Source organism: Zingiber officinale, chromosome 1A (assembly GCF_018446385.1).
Source record: "Zingiber officinale cultivar Zhangliang chromosome 1A, Zo_v1.1, whole genome shotgun sequence".
Taxonomy (NCBI): Eukaryota; Viridiplantae; Streptophyta; class Magnoliopsida; order Zingiberales; family Zingiberaceae; genus Zingiber; species Zingiber officinale.
The window spans coordinates 8,949,770-8,967,887 of NC_055987.1; the positions used below are offsets into that span (position 1 = coordinate 8,949,770).

The window sequence follows — 18,118 nt, forward strand, 5'->3', positions numbered from 1 at the left end:
CGCCCTCGTGAGAGCTGACCGTCGTGAGCCCGAGCCTCTCCATCTCCTTAGCAGCAACTGCCTTGGCCTCGACGGCCTTAAGTTTCAACAGGCCGAACGCCACCGACCTCATCATTGTGTTAGCTGCAGGAAAAAGGGGGGAAAATCAGTTAGACCCAAAGGAAAAAAGCCCAAGGGAATTTCTCACCTATACCGTCCGGGAGATATGTTCGGGTCGGACTCAACCCGAACATGTACAGCACGCCCTCCGGTAACAACTTGTTGATGTCGAGCTTCAAGCTGGTTAACATATTGGCCGCATGAAGGTACTCTAGCTGGGTCTTGTATCTCTTCAGCTCGGGAGGAGGGGGAAGCCCGACCTGCCACTTGGTTCGAAAAGACGGCAGCTCGGGAAGTCTTATGTAAAAGAAGTAGTCTTTCCAATGTTTATTGGAGGTGGGCATCTTCGTAAAGAAGACCAAGCCGACCCGAGACTGGAAGAGATAGGTGCCCAGCTCGGATTGCTTGGGATAATAGAAATAATGGAATATATGGGGCCTAAGAGGAATGTTGTGGACGGTGAACAATACCACGACCCCGCACAGAAGGTGGAAAGAGTCATGGGAACAAGTTGCCCGAGCGGAAGACGAAAAAAGTTGCAGACTTTAATAATAAATGGATGGATGGGAAACCGCAGACCGACCACGAATTGGTCATGAAAAAAGCAGATTGTGTCGCGCGGTGGATTATGTGGCCGGTGGGAAGGCGAGGCCAAAATTATTTCATAATCAAAAGGGATGTCAAAGGCATTAACCAAGCTCGTCACATCATGTGTGTCGAACTGAGTCTCCATGGTGGTGTACCATGGGCCGGGAGCAGGGTCGGCTAGCTGCGAGGAACTAGCCATGGTGGGGGAAACAGAGAGGCCGAGGGATCGCTAAAGAAAATCACCGGGAAAAGCAAGAAAGCAAGAGGAACAAGGAATAGCTCACCAAGTGAAATGGCGAAAAGAAACAGAGGACAAGAAACCACAGCAAATGCGAAGACGATAGGTCAAGAAGCTTACTGGACAGGGAAGCGCTGAGGGAGAGGAGAAGCTGGAGAGTGGAGCACTAAACGAAGGATCGCCGAAGCGCTAAACGCAAGGTCGCCGGAGCACGCGAACACGAGAGTGACAGCAATGAAACAAAAGTCGGTGTGGAGACTTTATAAAGACCTGGCTCAGGCGAGCGGAACCGTCCGATCTAGGGCGCAGGAATCGGGGCGTACATCCGACCGTTAAATTCGAACCACCAAACGTCACATCAGCGGTTGTCACCTCGGACGTGCGGCGACTGCGCCAACGACACGTGGCGTCGTCCCACAGGATGACATTTAATGGGCGCGTGCTCGGCCTTAATGGAAAGGATTTGTATGCATCACGAGGAGATGCGGACGACGTCAGCATTAGCTGACCGACTCGTATCCCTTCGAAATCGGTGAGGAAAAGCACCCAAGATACTAAGTATGAAGACACGAAGCATCGACCGGGAAAGAAAGAGCAATCCTACGGGGACTAAGCGGGATCCAACCCATCTATCAGCCAACCGACCAACTACTCGCCAGGCTATTCGTCCATTCAGTTGGACTTTCAGCCTCCTTCAACTAGACTTGAAGGGAGGGCATGTGATCCGGTGGTAAAGGGCGGACCCGCCCGGCAGGAGGTCAAAGTGGTCAACACCCAACAACCGTTCGACCGGGTGGATTACCTTCCTGATCAGCAGGAGGAATGGCCGACCCGACATTTCGACATCTCGGCCTGACGCCGAGTTTCCGACGCTCACAAGGCAAAACGGGAAGAAACGGAAGCCGAGCGGCCATCCCGCTCGGCTAACAGTAGACGCGACATTCAACCGATTGACCCCCGCTCGACCCGGGAAAGGTACTAGCCTAGCTGTTCCTCCGCTCAGCCTGGGAAAAGCGCTAGCCGAGCGGTTCCTCCGCTCGGCCCGGTAAAGGACAAAGGGAGCAGGTGGTGAGATCTTCTTGGGAACCAGTGTCGCCAACAAGAGGCATGGCCAGTGGCCTGGTCGGACAGAGAATCGTACGGTGGAAGCTTCCACTGTCACGTCAGAGATATGCTCGTGCTATTAGGGTAGGGTGTCGGACATGTTTTTCTGACACATCCATTCCATGTATGTTTTGAGGAGGGTGCGCCTTCGAGAGCGTGCACGCGCCTTTGGAGAGTCCTATATAAGGACCCCCAGACTTGGGCGAAGTATACACATTTCATTACTGTAGCTACAATTCTCGCTTCTTTGCTCTACATCTTTCTGTCGAAAATTTGACTTGAGCGTCGGAGGGTCGTCATCGGGAACCCCTCCCCGGCTCGGCCTTGTGTTTGTAGGTTCACGATGACAAAGGAGCTATGTCTTGAGAGTCTTCGACCAGTCAACAGAAACATCACATCCTTAATGTCAATCGACTCAGCACTCGGATAACATCAAATAACTTTTAACATTATTTGGAAAGCAAGTTGGAGAAGAGGGTGAATAGAAAAGAGAAAATTTTATTCTCCTTTACCATTCAAATATATTATTTCCTTACATCCTGATTTAGAGTATAAGGAAATTACCATCTCTTTCCTTTCTATTAATGAACTTCTTCTCATCGTCTTTAATCATTTGACTATAAATTATAAACTATAAAATGACTGCGTAATTTTCCTTCGTATAATTTGAAGCCGGACGCAGGGGATGTCAGATGAGCAAAATCACCTGTAAATAATTCATGCACTTTTTACATGGAAAATTGTTTTAATTCGGCAATGATTCAAATTATGCATTATTTTTTAATAATTGTGCCATGCCTTATTTATGGTATGTCCAACATTAGTACTTGGAGCCCAGCAACAAGTGAATTGCTGAAGACACATTGTACATGTTGGTCCAGTGTTCTTGCATGTTGCCCATAACTTTTTCCCCACTATTCACCTTTATACTTGAGCATGGTGCCAATGCATGAAAGTTAGCCTCCAAAGTCATGTCTTTTTCTTCCTCTTGGAACAGAACAGTGGGAGACAATCACACACAAACAGGAAGCAAAACAGGGCAAGACTCTTTCTTTATGATTAACTACTTAAATATAAGCACGCATTATTTGTGGTTGATCATTTGCTTTATTTTATCGTGTTGCAGAGGTGGAGGATGAGAATGAGACGGGTTCAGCTGGCTGATGAGCAAATAAGGCACATCAAGATCACAGAATCCACTCAATCATGGGTGGCTTCAATTAATTGATTAGATCAATAGTTTTTTTTTTCCTCTCTCTCTTTTCCAACCATATTTCCTTTTTTATTTGAAGTGTAATAATCTCTTGTTTTTTTTTTTTTTTTGTAATTGGAGGTATTTATAATTCACCTTTTTCTCCACCATCTCCGAAGCTCCAACCTTTACCATTTCTTTTCCTCTCCCTTGTTTCCCCCGTTTCTGTCGGCTTTCCTCGCACCATCCGATCGGGATTTGTCGATGTAGTTGGTATTTGCGTGTTTCTACCTTTGATTTGTGGGTTTATTTGAGCGCTTGAGTCCGATTGAAGCTTGAGATTTTGTAATCCATCTAAAGGATCTTCTTTTACTTTGCTTTTCCCTGTTAGATTTGTTTTTTTTGGAGCTACTTCTTCTCGATTCCTATCGTCGGTGTTGATTTGAGCTCTTTGATCGTGTTCGGACTTCGATCGGTTGTGCTCCGCTCGATTATCGGAAAAAGTTGATCTCTCCGAAGAAATTCAGAATGGCTGGAGAAAGCTGTAACCTCGACAAAGACGAAGCGGAGATCTTCAAGTCCTCTTCCTCTCCCTCTGCTTCTCCGCCACCGCCTCCGCCTCCAGCGTCACCGCCTTCCCCACCCCCGACTTCTGTTCTCCCAAAATCCTGCGAGGATTCCCCTATCCACAGATCGGAATCGCCGGCCCCCAAAAAGCCAATCGCGGCTTCTTCCACGCCGATTCTCGACGAGGAATCCTCCAAGCCGGGCGAGGAATCCCAGCCACCTGTTAGATTCAGCAACAGGTGCTCCGCCTGCCACAGAAAGGTCGGTCTCACCGGATTCCGGTGCCGATGCGGCGATCTCTTTTGCGGCCGCCACCGTTACTCCGATGCTCACGACTGCTCCTTCGATTACAAGGCCTTTGGGAGGGAGGAGATCGCCAGGGCCAACCCTCTGATTAAGGCTGCCAAGATCATCAAGATCTGAAGGTACAAAGTTGCTACCATTTCTCTTTGTTTGAACAGATAAATGCTCGTTTTTATCATTTGAACCTGTCAATTATTCTTTTGATCGATCACCGGATCTTCTTTCTCATCTACTTCTGCTCGTAATTTTTGTTCACATAAATCTCAAACCACAATAATTTCACTTCTTTTAAGCAGTCTGGTAGAACCCTTCACTTCAACATCTAGTGCAGCTATAAGAAGAGAATATGGACAAAGAAAGCACATTTTGGGTGCCAGTGATAATATAAGGCACGAGTTTTATTCTCGGGATGCATTTCCTGTGATTCTTCGCTGCCATAGTGCCATTGCAATTGTGTTTTTTTTTTTCTCTCTTGTCAATGTTTCTCAACAGTGCTTCAATAAATTCTCAGGAAAAAGTAGCTTCCTTTACACTGCACTCTGATTTGGCACTTGTGTTTTTTAGATCGGCCATGGAAATATGTCTCAGTGGCTGTGTTATATCTGTGGACGCAGTGTAGGGTGGAAGATAAGGTTAGTTGAAGGGTAGCATGGAAATGACCGGCAGTGTGGGCTCAAGCTTCTGATGGCATTGATGAAGGCAGGCTTGCTAGGCCTGGAAAAACTGATAGGACTGGAAGTGGGCTCAGGGCTAACGAGATGGGGATCTTTCGACTCACAAGATTAGGTTTGATGCCTTTTATATTGATGGACCAAGTGAATGATTTCGATGTAACTTTGATCTGATCTGCTTTTATATTTGGGTATGGTGCTTATTTTTCATGTGATCTGCGTTTCATTGGCATGTGGTGGTTTCTGGTCGGGGAGAGCATATCCTCTGACTCACAATTTCTCTATATCCTTTTCGCCATTTGGAGGTTGGATCACAATCGAAATTTGGTTAAAATTAACTATGATCTCTTCTAAATTTACCTTCCCATTTAGGTTATAGTATGGATCGAGTCAGACAGTCGGAGACTTTCGGTGGTTGGATGGATTGTATGGCGTCGACAAGTGGGCGGTCCACACATCGTCGATGGTCGTTTGGTTCGATCCAAACTATAGCATAAGTGGAAAGGTAAATCCAGGAAAGATCGTAGTTCATTTTAGATGGATTTTGATCACGATTCAACGTGCAAATGATGAAATGGGTTAGGAGGGGATCAGGTAGGGGTGCAAATGAATCAAGCCGTTCACGAGTTATTCGAAATTCGATTCACTAAAAGTTCGTTTGAGCTCGTTTAATGAGGTTCGTTAAGATCAACAAATCAAGTTCAAGTTTTGTAATATTCGACTCGTTAGCTCGTGAACATGTTCGTTAAGCTCATTAAGTATTTTTTAAATAAAAAAATAATAGTCTTGATATTGAATTTATAGATTTTACACTCTATTTATAAAAAATTATAGATAAATATATTAAATTTATTTATTAAAATAAAGTTATAAATTTTAATAATATTATTATAATTTTCTCTAAATATATAATTTAGTTTTTAATGAATATTTAAATTTATGATTTATATTTATTAAGCTCGTTTAGGTTCGATAAAAGTTCGAATAAGCTCGTGAGCCATGAATATATTCGTTAAATAAAATTCGAGTTCGGCTCGATTATAAACGAGCTAAGCTTAAACATTCAAGAGTTCGGCTCGACTCGATTTGATTATACCCCTAAGATCAGGGATTGCTAACTAGAGTATCAAAATCCCAATCGGACTATTCTTTATTTTTAATAGGGTAAAATTTTACTTATTATCATTTTAGTATTTTTAAAATATCCAAATTGTGAATTGTATCCTGAAATATTTATTTTTAAGACCATCAACTAATTTGACGACATGTTTAGAAAACTTTGAATAATTTTAAATTAAAATTAATATACTTTTAAAAGTTATTTTAATATATTTATATCTTTATATCTAAATCAGATAGTATAAATTAAGAAGAGACGAATATATTTGAATTAGATAGTATAAATTGAGAACGTATCTAAATTAGATAGTATAAATTAAGAACAATCAACAATGAATTTTTAGATGGTAAATGTTTGATAAAATTTATAATAAGTTTATTATAAGAACGAAGATAATAATATTTAATCATTTGATAAATATTAAATGTTTTAAAGTATATTAGTTTTGATTTTAAGTTGGACAAAATTAACTAATAAATTTAAAGAAAAAACAGAGGGTATTTCGGAAATATGTTATTGAATATTTTGAAACTTGGCTAGTAGTGAAATTTGTTTGTTATTATTTTAACAATATATATTTGTCAATTTTATCTAAAAACATGTGTATTATGAGTGAATTAGATGGGTAGAATGGATGTGTCGGGTGAATAGGGCGAGATAGGTAAGCTAGTTGAGTCAAGTGAATCATACGAGATGAGTGAATTGGGAAGGAAGCTAATTGGGCATGGTGATCGAGTCGGGTGAATATGCTAATATGATGATTTGGTCGGACCCATAAAGTAAGCTAGGTGAAAATGAGCTTGGTCACAAGTTTGATGAAGCGAGTCGGTGATTGGATTAACCAAGCAAGCTAAATGGAGTAGACAGAGTATTGAGTTTTAATAATGTTAGTTTTATGGTCCACGTGCAACACTATAATGAGATATTTAATTATAATTTTAATATCTAATTTATGATTTAAATATATAATATTTATCCAATAAGGTTGGCCAATTTGAAAAGACGTGTATATACGTTGATAGAACTAAGATCAGTTATTAGAAATGGTCCTCTCTCCCTATAATGGTATAACATAAAATTTAAAAAAAACTTTATGAATTAAGATAAAGGCAAGATACAGAGAAATTCCTTCTTCAATTTCATTTTTGTACGTAGAGAAATCTATGACTACTCGATGTTAATATTTTAATTTTATCATATATGAATAGGAGTGTGATTACCATGAAGTTCTAAGATCTATGTCTAAATTCATCAAGTTTTATTATGAATTTTATAAAGTTTACAACATGTGGTATGAGAGTATGGTTTAAAAACTCTTGATTTTCCATTCGTTTACGTTATAATTCATGAACCCTAAATTTCAATTAAAATTATGTTCCACTATCATGGGAATAATCTTTTATCTTCATAATTATATATGTCGTATATATGTATTGGTGAATGATGATATTATTTCTGTACATATTGTGACTTTATGAAACTAATGATGATGACATAATATATTCTATTGTTATATAATTTGAATTTATTTTATGTTGGTTTGTTAATCACTAAAGTGATTCTTACCATAAAGTTAATAAATTCTAAATTATATAATCAAACTTTAATTACCTATAAGTATGTGATGCTTGGAAATGACTTATAGTTATAGGTAACTAAAATTCATAACTACAAGACATTGAAAGATCACACAAAGGTTGATCAGTTGCTCTTATAATTTATGAATATAAAATATGGTAATTAACATATTATGTTAGAGATTTTGTATATCTTAAGATAACAAAATAATTTTGCTTAAATATTTTGATTACCAAATTATAGTGAATCATTAAGCATGATAATATTTATATATTGTTGGATCATCTAAAGGTGAACATCAGTGTACATTAATATTTATTAGTGTTGAATCTATAATTAACAAGTGATTATTATATTATTCTTGCAGTACCTATTCATGTTTCACTTCAATCGCATACTTTGTCTATTTCTATGTTTAATGGTCTTAACTTCCTTGATTGGTGTGAACAAATCCATACTTTGTCCCCTCGGATGGGTCTAATGGCTAGCGCATGAAGTGTTGCCACAATGAGATTTAGGGTTCGAATCTCGGCAAAGTCGAGGTAAATACCTCCCTTATGTGCTAGCCACTATTCCAAAGGCTAGTAGCCGCCCGTGATTTACCTCCTCCGTGTTGGCCTTCGGACGGGTTGGCGGGGGTGCTGGGGGCGAGCGTATTCGCCTTTTGGCACATTGATTGGTTACTTCGAGTTGAGAAACCTATCGCTATTACTGATACTAGCAATGATGATGAAAAGAATATTCATGATGCTTGGGGAAAATCGAATAGGCTAAGCTTAATGTTTTTGCGAATGAGTGGGGGAAACAATATCAAGTCTACTCTTCCTCATACTGAAAGTGCTAAGGAATTTATGAAATTTGTGGGAGAATATTCCCAAACTGCTGATAAGTCTCTTGTTGGGATGTCAATGGATACTTTAACCATCATAAAGTTTGATGGTTTTTGTAGCATGCATGGGTATGTTATTGGAATGATGAACATTGCAACAAGACTTAGGTCATTGGGAATGAATGTTGATGAGAATTCCTTGTTTTGTTTATCATAAACTCATTAAACTCATTACCGACTTAGTATGGTTCATTCGAAATGGACTATAATACCATGAAAGACAAATGGAATGTGAATGAACTTTACAGTATGCTAGTTTAGCAGGAAACAGGACTGATTAAGCTAAGGAACTCATTCTATTCATCTCGTAACCAACCAAGGAGATGGAAAGAAAACTAGAAGAAAGAATGTAAAGGGCAAACAATGGCTACATAAAATGAATGAGTCATCTGCCCAAGTCAAAGAAAAGGAACATAACAATCTTAAGTGTTTTTTTTTTGAAAATAAGGACACTTTCATAAAGATTCTTGAAATGTAATGCATAGTTCGAAAAGAAATGTATGTTTCATGTTTTTTTTTGTTTTGAATCAAATTTAGTTGAAGTTCTTAGTAACACATTGTGACTTGATTCTGGCTGTACCACTCATGTTTCAAATTTAATGCAGGGATTTTATATGACTTGAATCATAAATCCAAATGAAAAATATATTTATATGGGAAATTGAGTCAAAGCTCCAGTTAAAGCCATTAGAACTTATCATTTAATTCTAGATACTGAGCATCATTTAGATTTGTTTGAAACTCTTTATGTACCTTATGTTTCTCACAATTTAATTCCCTTGTCAAGACTTGATTATGTTGGATATTCTTTTAAATTTGGAAATGGTTGTTTCAGTTTGTTCAAACAAAATCTATTAATTGGTTATGGTATTCTTATTGATAGTTTATACAAATTTAGGCTTGATAACTCTTTGCTGAGACTATTTTAACCTTGCATCATAATATTGGAACTAAACGTGGTTTAGTAAATGAAAAGTGTAACTCCCCGGCCTGGGCGGGCCCTGTTGGTGCAACATCCCTCAGGTCAAGGTTGACCTGGTTGACCAAGCTTGAGTCTTGGTTTGGGTTTCGATGTTTGACAATACAAGGTTGATTGAAGAAGAGTCAAGTAGGTCAAAGATGACCGGATACTTGACTGGGAAGTCCTAACTGGGATGTTAGGCAGAAGGAAGGACCTAGTGAGTGAAGCTAGGCAGTGATGAAAATCCTAGTGAGTGAAGCTAAGCAGATTGGAAGTCCTGGTAAGTGAAGCCAGGCAGAAGAAAGTCCTAGTGAGTGAAGCTAGGTAGATTGGAAGTCCTGGTGAGTGAAGCCAGGCAGAAGAAAGTCCTGGTGAGTGAAGCCAGGCAGAAGAAAATCCTGGTGAGTGAAGCCAGGTGAAAATCCTAGTGAGTGAAGCTAAGTGAAAGACCTGGTGAGTGAAGCCAGGCACGGGGAAATTCAGATGGGTCAAGATTGACCAAACATCTGGTGGAAGTCCAAGTAGGTCAAGGGAGTGAACGGATACTTGGCACGAAGAGAAAAGTCCAAGTGGGTCAAAGGGATTGACCGGACACTTGGTGGGGAGTCCTGGCAGGTCAAGGGAGTGACCAGATGCTAGGCATGATATACCAACAGGTCAAGGTTGACCGAATGTTGGTTTGAGAGGCTTGGGACTTGGTTTTGGGCAAAAACCAAGAGCTGGATCGATCAGTGGATCGATCCAGGAGCTGGATCGATCAGTGGATCGATCCAGACTTTTCCCAGCGAACAGAAAGCCTCTGGATCGATCAGTGGATCGATCCAGGTCTTTCCCAGCGAACAGAGAGCCTTTGGATCGATCAGTGGATCGATCCAGAGGTCCCTAATCGATCAGCCGATCGATTGGGACGCTGCTGGTTCGCGCGATAAGCGCTGGATCGATCCGTGGATCGATCCAGGTGTTTTCCCAGAGCACAGAGGTGCTCTGGATCGATCCGTGGATCGATCCAAAGCCTCCCCGATCGATTGGGAACTTTCGAATCGATCGAGATCCGACCGTTGCGTCGTATTTGAGCTGCAGGCGTGCGATGGCTGCGGTAGAGTTTTACGATTTCATCTCAGATTACACCAGCGACTTCTCCACACTTCTCTCAAGCTCAGATCGCCAGTTCTTGAAGGTTCTTGGTGGTTTTCCAAGTCAAGAGGCGGATCAAAAGCAAGAAGAAGAAGTTAGGGTTAGGGTTTTTATTGCACATCTTGTAAGCTTTTGCTTATCTTGTATTTCCCTTTCTTCTTCTTGTATTGAGAGTGTTGTAGGGCTTCTCCGCCTTTGGTAGTTACCATAAAGGAGTGTTATTCATAGTGGAGGGTGCGTGAGTAGGTGTGGATCCTTGGACTAGTCACCTCTTGTGAGGTGGATACCAAGTAAACCAATCTTGTTAGCGTTGTGTGGTTTGTTTCTTGTATTTCCGCTGCGCATATTTGAAGAAACAAGCAACGACGAGCACCTAGCACGCGAAGAGCTATTCACCCCCCCCTCTAGCTACTTTTCGGTCCTAACAAGTGGTATCAGAGCCAGGTTGCTCTTCACTGGAATCATCGCCGGAAGGGTCAAGCATAACAAGAAAAGCTAGAGGGTGAAGAAGTTGAAGAAATTCTACAAGTCGAAGACTTCATCAAAAGGCTCAATTTCAAGATGCAATTCCAAGATGGACTTGGATTTGACACTAGGGTGGCTCCACCATACACATCTACAAGCTTCGACCTTTGGAAATCAAGGATCGAAAACTTCTTAATGGTGAAGATAGAGCAATGGTTTGCTCTCATGGAAGGTTTTGAAGCTCCCACAAATTCCAAGGGCAAAGTACTCAAGAGGAGCAAGTGGAGCCAAGACCAAATCCAAAGATGTGAGGCCAATGACAAAGTGACCAAGCTTTTGGTCAATTTATTGCCAAGCAACATCCTGGAGCAAATTGGAGAGTTTGAAGATGCCAAGGAGCTTTGGAGCAAATTGGCAAGGATTCATGAGATCCCCTCCACTGTATCAAATAAAGGAGAATCCAAAGAGGGCGACTCAATGGATCAAAACCAAGAAGAGGAGGACTCCGAGGTTGAGAGATGCTCAACCTCCGAAGAGGAGGTCCATGAAGCTTCATCCTCAAAGGAGAGCAATCGAAAGAGCAAGGAAGGAGTATATTCCTTGTTTCGTGTACAAGAGGATGAAGATAAAGAAGAAGGTGAAGCCTCCACCTCTAGGATTGAGGGGGAGCAATCTTCATTGACACCGGATCAAGAGCAAGAAGAATCTTCTACATCCAGGTCAAGAAGAGAAGAGGATGAAGAAGCTTCCACCTCCACAAGTCAAGAAAAATCAAATGGAGGAGCATCACTATCGGATCAAGAGGAAGCCTCTACATCCACATCACATGGAGGAGCAAGCGCCACCTCTACACAAGAAGGTATAAACAATTCAATTAAAAATAAAAATCATATTATATGCTTTGAATGTAGGGAAAAAGGGCATTACAAAAGTAAATGCCCTAAATTGGCCAAGAAGAAGGGCCAAGTGGCACCCAAGGGCAAGGAGAAGCCCAAGGAGACCATCCCTGGAACAAAGAAGAGCAAGGAGCACATTGTGTGCTTCTCTTGCAATCAAAAGGGGCATTACCGAAGTCAATGCCCTAATGGGAAGAAGGTGATCAAGGCTCATAGAGGAAGCTCAACTCAAGGGGGAGCCTCCAAGGTAAAAAAAGAAGGTATCTTTTATTGAGCCTATTTCCATGCAAAATGGTAAAAAACATGCTAGGTCAAATTTATATCATTTTAATGCTATTTACCATGAAAATAGGAGACATGATAAAATTAAAGAAAATCATGTAGCTTTTCATGCCAAGACTACCCAACCTAAGGTTAGGAAGGTAGATGAAAATCTATGCAAGAAAACTAAGAGTTTTAGTTATAGGCCTAGAAATAAAAATGCTCATGGGTTTAATGAAAAATCAAGATCTAGGGATTTATGGGAAGAAAATCAAGTCTTGAGGTCAAGACGTGATAAAATGGAAAAGACCCTAAAAAGGATGGAAAATATCCTAAAAGGGCAAAATGAGCAAAACCTAGGTTTAGAGGTACAAAAGCCATCCATTGACCATAGAGGTTTGGGATACAAACCCAAAGCTAAAAAGGATGTGCCTAGTTATCATAGGGTTCCATATAGCTATGGAACCAACCCTAAGTCTAGAAGTCAAGTCAAGGATACAAGGGAAGTCATCCCTAGAAATATCTTTGCAACAACAAATGTGACTAAGACTTCTAAGAAGTCTAAGAAAGTCACTAACAAGGTCACAAGGGAGGCTATCCCTAGAGTTGACCTAGAAAATGTGACCAAGGCCTCTAAGAAGCCCAACAAGGTCACTAGGAAAATATCTAGGGAAGTTATCCCTAGTAAATACCTAGAGCATCCAAGGAGCACCAATAGGTTTTGGGTTCCTAGGAGCATCTTCTCTATCCCATCGATGGGTTAGAGAGTGTCAACTCTAAAAAGAAGGGTAGTTAACCCAACTTTGAAGAAATTGACACTCAAGGAGTATTTTCAAGGTTATTATTAACCTTTGAAAATGAAATGGATTTACATTTACTCTTTGGAAGAGTAAAATGTGCCAGAAAATTGAAAATATTGATTTTAATCTTATTTGGCACAATTTGGGAAAACATAAGAAATACCAAGTTGAGATTTTGGCATTTTCTTAATATTTTAAGGCAAATCTTAGCCTTAGTTTAAAGTGCATCTCTTATGGAAAAATGAAATATGCCAACACTTGAGGAATATGCTTAAATTAAATTGGCATAAATTAATCAAGAGAATTAGAAATGTCAAATTAGATTTTGGCACTTTCTTGAAGCACTTTGGGCAAATCTAGGGGTTAAGTTTTAGGATTAGCTAAGATTAAGGATACTTAGATAGATAATCTAGGTATATTTTATTTACGCTAAATCTTGCCATGATTGTTTGCCCATTATATGTCATGACATCATGTTTTATTTTTGCACTCATGCCTTATTATAAAAATACAAAAATATCATGTCATGTCATACATACATCATGTAATTATAGGAATCTTTCTTTTGAAAGCTATCTCATTTTGATGTATGCCATAACATTATCATGCATTATGTTTAATTTCTTAAAAGCAAGGACAAATGACATTTATCAACAAGTGTTTTCAACTAGTGTTGTCAACAAGTGGTATTAACAAGTAACATCCTAAGTGGATGTTCAATATCCACAAAATGCCTAGATAGATATGCATGATCCCTAGATTAGGGCAAAACCAAAATCTCACATCTCACAAGGACTATAAGGTGACTTGTATGTGTTTTAGTGCACATTAGATACAAGTGAGATGTTAGGAAGATGAACAAAACTCAAGATGTTGATTTAGTGCATTCTTTTGAGTTTTAGGTTCATCAAAACACATAGTTATGTGTTTTCCCATCATTGGGAAAACTAATGTACAAGTCATGTGCATTAAGCCCAAGGAATGTGATGGGATATTGGTTTTGAAAATTATTTTAAAAGGCTTTTGGAAAACCTTGGTGAAGGCTACCTTTTGATAGTAATCACCATTGAATAGTTAGACACAAACTTGAAGAAAATGCTAAAGTTTTAGCAAGTTTTCAAGCTTGTGTCAATCTTTGAAAATATGATGTATTTTCATAGAAAACTATTTTTCCATGATAAAGTATGCCCTAAATAATGTCTACACGAAATTTCGTGATTTTTGGATTTTTGTAGAATTTCCTAGGGGTTTCTGAAGTTGGCTGAATTTGAAATTCAGCAACTATCAGAGCTCCGATCGATCCATGGATCGATTGGAGTGTCTGAATCGATCAGTGGATCGATTCAGAAGGTAAAGCTCGCTGGATCGATCAGCCGATCGATCCAAGAAGACTGAATCGATTAGTGGATCGATTCAGCAGGGTTCAATCGATTGGAACCTAACTCCAATCGATCGAAGATGCTGATTTGGGCTGGGAAGGTCTGATTTCAACATCCTTGAACCCGTTTTAGTCTAGTTAACCATTCCTAACCCCTCAAAATATATTTGTATACATAAAAATGGTGTTTTCATGTTGAAAACAAGGATGGAGTGCTTAAGGAAGGCTAAGTTGAAGTTTAGGTTGAGGTTTGTTTCAAATTTTGAATATTTGAACCTCAAAACTTCTAAAATTGGGTTTCCTAAAGTTTTAGAGATTCCAAGTCATTGTTGGTGCAATGACAGAAGTTACCACCATGTCTTTAGGGGGAGGGACTCTTTAAAGACATGAAAATTATTTTTCATGAACCTTGGAAGGTGGTTAACCTTCCATTAAAAACATGCTCAAGGTTGAGCGTTTGAACTTTAATGGGGAGTAGATATCCTCATTGTTCAAGTGGCTTCAAGTGGATAATGCTCAAGGATGGGCATTTGCCTATATTGGGGGAGAATGTAGGGTTAAGGATAATAAAGGGTATGGGACCTTCATTATCGTGTTGATCACAACGAGTGAAGTTGTGAACAATGATGAGCAACTCTTCAGGGGGAGAGTTTTCAACAAGTGAATTTGTTGATGTGTACCCAAAAATGGGGCATGGTTTGATGTGTGCCAATAGGGGGAGAATGAAAGGGAGTAAGTTAGGATTTTATTGCCTAGAGGGAGTTTGCCCTCTTAGGGGGAGAATGAAGGGCTTAACTTATGTATTCATTGCCCAGTGGCATGAAGCAGGTTTAGGCTATGGGATTAGCCTAACTTACATGTGGTATTGTAAGTGATAGTTGTTGGTGCAATTTCCAGTAGGTCAAGGTTGACCTAGTTGACCAAGCGTAAACCTTGGTCATGGTTTCGATGTTTGACAATACAGAAAGACATGTAGACATGGACAATGCAGGTGCAGTTTTCCATGCGGAGAGATACTGATCAGGGTCTGATCAGAAAGACAAGTAGGTCAAGGTTGACCGGATACTTGACTGGGAAGTCCTAACTGGGATGTTAGGCAGTTCGGAAAGTCCTGGTGAGTGAAGCCAGGCAGTTGGGGAAAGTCCTGGTGAGTGAAGCCAGGCAGTCGGGAAATCCTGGTGAGTGAAGCCAGGTGAAAATCCTAGTGAGTGAAGCTAGGTGAAAGTGAAAGTCTTGGTAAGTGAAGCCAGGCAGTTGGAGAAAGTCCTGGTGAGTGAAGCCAGGCAGTTGGAGAAAGTCCTGGTGAGTGAAGCTAGGCGCTTGGGAAAGACCTGGTGAGTGAAGCCAGGCAGGGGAAAGACCTAGTGAGTGAAGCTAGGCAGTTGGAAAGTCCTGGTGAGTGAAACCAAGCAAGGGAAATCCAGATGGGTCAAGGTTGACCAGACATCTGGTGAAAAGTCTAAGCAGGGAGCTTGGCACGGGAAAAGTCCAAGTATGGAGACTTGGCACGGAGATGGCACAAAAAGTCAGAGAGGGCTCGGTAGCTCGTTCTCTGGACTGTGGTCAGAGAGGGCTCGGTAGCTCGTTCTCTGGACCGGACGAAGTCGGAGATGGTTCGGTAGTTCGTTCTCCGGACTAGGTCAAGAGAGGGCTCGGTAGCTCGTTCTCAGGACCATTTAGGGTTTAGGGCTGGAGCTCTAAACCTGGATCGGTCTGGTGACCTATCCAGCGATACGAGTGATCGGTCTGGTGACCGATCAGTAACGACACAGTGAGCTTCTGTGTGTTATCTGATCGGTCTGGAGACCGATCAGAAGGACGATCAGAAGGAGATCACCTTCGGGAGGGAAAGGTCCTGATCGGTCATGGGACCGATCAGGGAAGGGCCTGATCGATCTTGTGACCGATCAGGACCCTTGTGGACCGATCAGGATGAAGCCTGATCGGTCCACGTCCTAGCCGTTGCGTAGCAACGGCTAGTTTCTTCTGGCTTCTTCTTCGCAGGTGGATGCAGGTATAAAAGAGGCTGAGGGCTTCTAGGCTGCAACTGCTTCGCCGAAGCTTCTGCTTCTTCTTACTACTCCTGACTATGATCGATCTTTGCTGAGCTCTTAGCTTACTGAGCTTCGTGTGAGCTCCTTCTTGAAGCTTCGGGTGAGCTTTCCTCGACTGATCAGCTGCTGCTGTGAGTTTCCTGAAGTTGCTGCTTCGGATTCCAGTCGACAAGAACAGTAGACAAGCTTTGTTTTGTACATTCATATTGTCTTCTGTTTTGTGTTGTATTTTTGTACACCTTTCTTGCTGTTGCAAGAAGTTTCTGTGGCGAGGTTTCTCCACCCAGAAGGAGTGTTCTTATTAGCCGGTTTTCCGGGGACTCATCCACCAACGGATTGATAGGCTTCGTCCACCTTACGGACACGCCGAGGAGTAGGAGTTTCATCTCCGAACCTCGTTACATCGACGAGTTTGAGGTTTGCTATTCTCCGTTGTCGTTTCTATTGTTTATTTCCGCTGCGCTAACCTTGATTTGTAGAAAGAAACGAACGATTTGGGGTGGCTATTCACACCCCCCTCTCTAGCCGAGTCCATCGATCCTAACAAGTGGTATCAGAGCGAGGTCGCTTTTCGCCGGATTAACACCCGAGGGAGCACAAGCTAGAGATGGATCAACTCGGAGAAGACATCACCATTCCACCTTTCTACGATCGCGACGACTTCGCATTTTGGAAGGTAAGAATGAAGTACTTTCTTATGACTAACCTTGAAAATTGGAGTTGTGTTCAATTAGGTTTCAAGCCTCCGATGGACAAGAAAGGAGAAACCCTAGAGAAGAAGGAGTGGACCAAGGAACAAGTTCACCAATCCCTAGTCAACGATGAGGTATTGAAAATTTTTGAATTTTCTTTACCTAATGATGTTTTGTGTAGGATAGGTGGATATAACGATGCCAAGGAGTTGTGGAACAACTTGGTAAAGTTCCATGAGGAGAACTCCACTTCAAGTCATGAAGAGGAGTCAAGTGAGCCAAGTAGCTCACTTCATGGAGGAATGGATTTAGAAGTTGAGGGTCACTCAACATCTAAAGAAGAAGAGGAGGAGAGTTCTTCTTCAAGTTCGGAGCAAGAAGAAGAAGCTTCTACCTCCGGAAGGGATGAAGGAGAGAGCGTTCATCCATCCTCAACTCTAGGTAACTCAAGCCATTTGGTTTCTAGCAAATTACACATAATGTGCTTTGAGTGTAGGGAATTTGGACATTACAAGAGTAAATGTCCAAAGAGGGTTAGAAAGACTCCATCGGCGCCAAAGGTCAAGGAAGCCGGAGTCCCGAAACGCAAGAGCAAGGAGCACGTGGTGTGCTTCCAATGCAAGCGAAGGGGACATTATAGGAGTCAATGTCCAAGGGGGAGGCAACCTCACAAGGACAAGAGACCGAGCACGTCTATAGGGGGAGCTAAGGCAAACCCTAAGGTAATCTCTAAGGCACATTCTTGCAATTCTAGTAGGATGCATGCTAGTAGCCTTATTGCTATTGTCAATAATAATAAGCATGATAACTATAGAAATCAACACATGTGCTTAGGTGCCAAACATGTTAGCCTAGGTAAGGACAATTCTAGAAATGCTAACCCTAGAATTAACTCATCTAAGGTTAAGGAGAATCTAGGTAGAAACCCCAAAACAACTAGACACATGCCTAGGAATATCTCAAAGAAAAATGAAAAATTAAAAATTGAGGTATTAGAGAAGGAGAATCAAGTCTTGAGGTCAAGACTTGATATTTTGGAAAAGGCTCTTAAGAACTTGGAGAAGTCATCTCTAGGGTTTAAGGGTCAAAAACCAATGTCCAAGGACAAGAAAGGTTTGGGTCACAAAC

The 18,118-nt window shown here is 41.1% G+C and overlaps 1 protein-coding gene across 7 annotated transcripts; it reads left to right on the forward strand.

The window, feature by feature from the left end:
• The first annotated feature begins 3,132 nt into the window (after positions 1 to 3,132).
• On the forward strand, positions 3,133 to 5,360 carry LOC122017366 (zinc finger AN1 domain-containing stress-associated protein 15-like). Of its 7 annotated transcripts, none has more exons than XR_006121332.1 (3): positions 3,133 to 4,213; positions 4,706 to 5,067; positions 5,135 to 5,360. XR_006121332.1 is itself a non-coding variant. In XM_042574998.1 (3 exons), the coding sequence occupies exon 2, from the start codon at positions 3,750 to 3,752 to the stop codon at positions 4,209 to 4,211; it is 462 nt and encodes a 153-aa protein (XP_042430932.1). In that variant the 5' UTR covers positions 3,144 to 3,521; positions 3,613 to 3,749; the 3' UTR covers positions 4,212 to 4,213; positions 4,706 to 4,972. The 7 variants fall into 7 exon arrangements, 6 of the variants coding, with proteins under 6 accessions (XP_042430923.1, XP_042430907.1, XP_042430915.1 ...); XM_042574998.1 differs by lacking the exon at positions 5,135 to 5,360 and having other exon boundaries at positions 3,144 to 3,521; positions 3,613 to 4,213; positions 4,706 to 4,972; XM_042575006.1 differs by lacking the exon at positions 5,135 to 5,360 and having other exon boundaries at positions 3,144 to 3,494; positions 3,613 to 4,213; positions 4,706 to 4,972.
• The last annotated feature ends 12,758 nt before the right edge of the window (positions 5,361 to 18,118 follow it).